General features: G+C 37.1%; 1 protein-coding gene across 5 annotated transcripts in view; it reads right to left on the bottom strand.

The window, feature by feature from the left end:
* Positions 1–228: 228 nt before the first annotated feature.
* Tdrd5 (tudor domain containing 5) overlaps positions 229–1,295 on the bottom strand; it is a 71,658-nt gene continuing 70,591 nt past the window's right edge. For all 5 annotated transcript variants that reach the window (XM_029560210.1, XM_008826140.2, XM_029560208.1 and 2 more), the window contains one exon: positions 229–539. In XM_029560210.1, coding sequence (XP_029416070.1) covers positions 259–539 — 281 coding nt within the window. In that variant the 3' untranslated portion in view covers positions 229–258. The remainder of the gene's footprint in view (positions 540–1,295) is intronic.

Below are 1,295 nucleotides of genomic sequence, written 5' to 3'. Positions count from 1 at the left end.
AATATAAATCACAAAACATTAGTTTTTAAATTTTCATTTATCAGACATGATATATACAAGAAAAACATTCACAGAAACATGTAAACTCCTTTAAATTACTTCATTAAAACCAAAGGTGAACCTTATTCAAAACGAAGTAAAATCGGGAACAAAAATAAAAATCAACATAAAAATATCAATACTTACACATCAAAGTGGTCAGTTAGCAAAACAAAGCTAATATGTGGTCACACAGACCAAGGGAGCACTACTCAAATGCTATTTCACTTCATCTTTCTCTGCCTCTTGTCCCTCAAGCTTCCATCCTTTCACACTGGGGTACCAGTGCAGGAGGCTCCTAGACGTGGCTAACCGCGCAGCAGCTCCCAAGGCAGCAGTGGCTGTACTTCGAGGAATGTAGAGCTTCTGAGAAATCTGGTGCTGGGGGAACAAAATGAAAGAGAGCTGGTCTATGGCTCCTTGACTCTTGTCCTTGAACACCGTGACAGCATGGCTACTAGAAAACTCTTCATTCTTTACACTCTCTGGAGAGCTTTCCACTAAAAAAGAGAAAAAACAAAAGAGTCCTTTCAAGAGGTTCTCAAATTCACGTCCTACTTCTCCCATTCTAGTTTTTTTTACAACATGTGTTACAACCTTTTCTGTGTCACGATAATTATCAGTCAGAGAGGATGATACCCAGAAACCAGCTAGTGAACAGAAAGAAAATGAACAAGGGGAATCCTGCATTAGTATAAAATAAATTCTTACCAGGATGAGGGCCAAAAGAGAAGGAAAACACATGTACAAGGAAGGGAAGATTTCTTTTTAGGAATGTCATAAAAATAAACTGGACAAAGTTCAAATCCCAGAGATGAACCCATAAGCTCCCCTTCCAGCACTAAGCAAAATGGTACCACACAGGCATTCTCTACTGTCAAAGTGCTTCTGATTTCAAGTCTATGCCAGTGACAGAACAAAGCCATAAAAGACCACCTACTAAGAAGTACTACTGAAAAGGCACTCTCAAGCATTAATGCCTATATTCTGCATTGGTTTTAAGTAAGAAGAAATATGCATTTATGCAAAATGAAAATCCTGAACACCAATGCCCAAGAGCTCCTAATAACCAAGGGAAGGGATGCTAGACAGTTTTAAATGAATATTCTAGACCAAGGCTTCATAAATGTTTTCCACTGCAGACTCCTTTTTGTCTGAGAATTTTTTACATGATTCCAGGTATATAGGTACATAAATAAAATGTTTGCTGATAATAAATCATAAATTTAAAACAATTTTAGTATACATGTAATTTT

This window comes from Nannospalax galili, unplaced genomic scaffold, assembly GCF_000622305.1.
Source record: "Nannospalax galili isolate Female #2095 unplaced genomic scaffold, S.galili_v1.0 scaffold429, whole genome shotgun sequence".
Classification (NCBI taxonomy): domain Eukaryota; kingdom Metazoa; phylum Chordata; class Mammalia; order Rodentia; family Spalacidae; genus Nannospalax; species Nannospalax galili.
The sequence above is the reverse complement of the archived record's forward strand: the minus strand, read 5'-3'. Positions and strand labels throughout refer to the sequence as shown.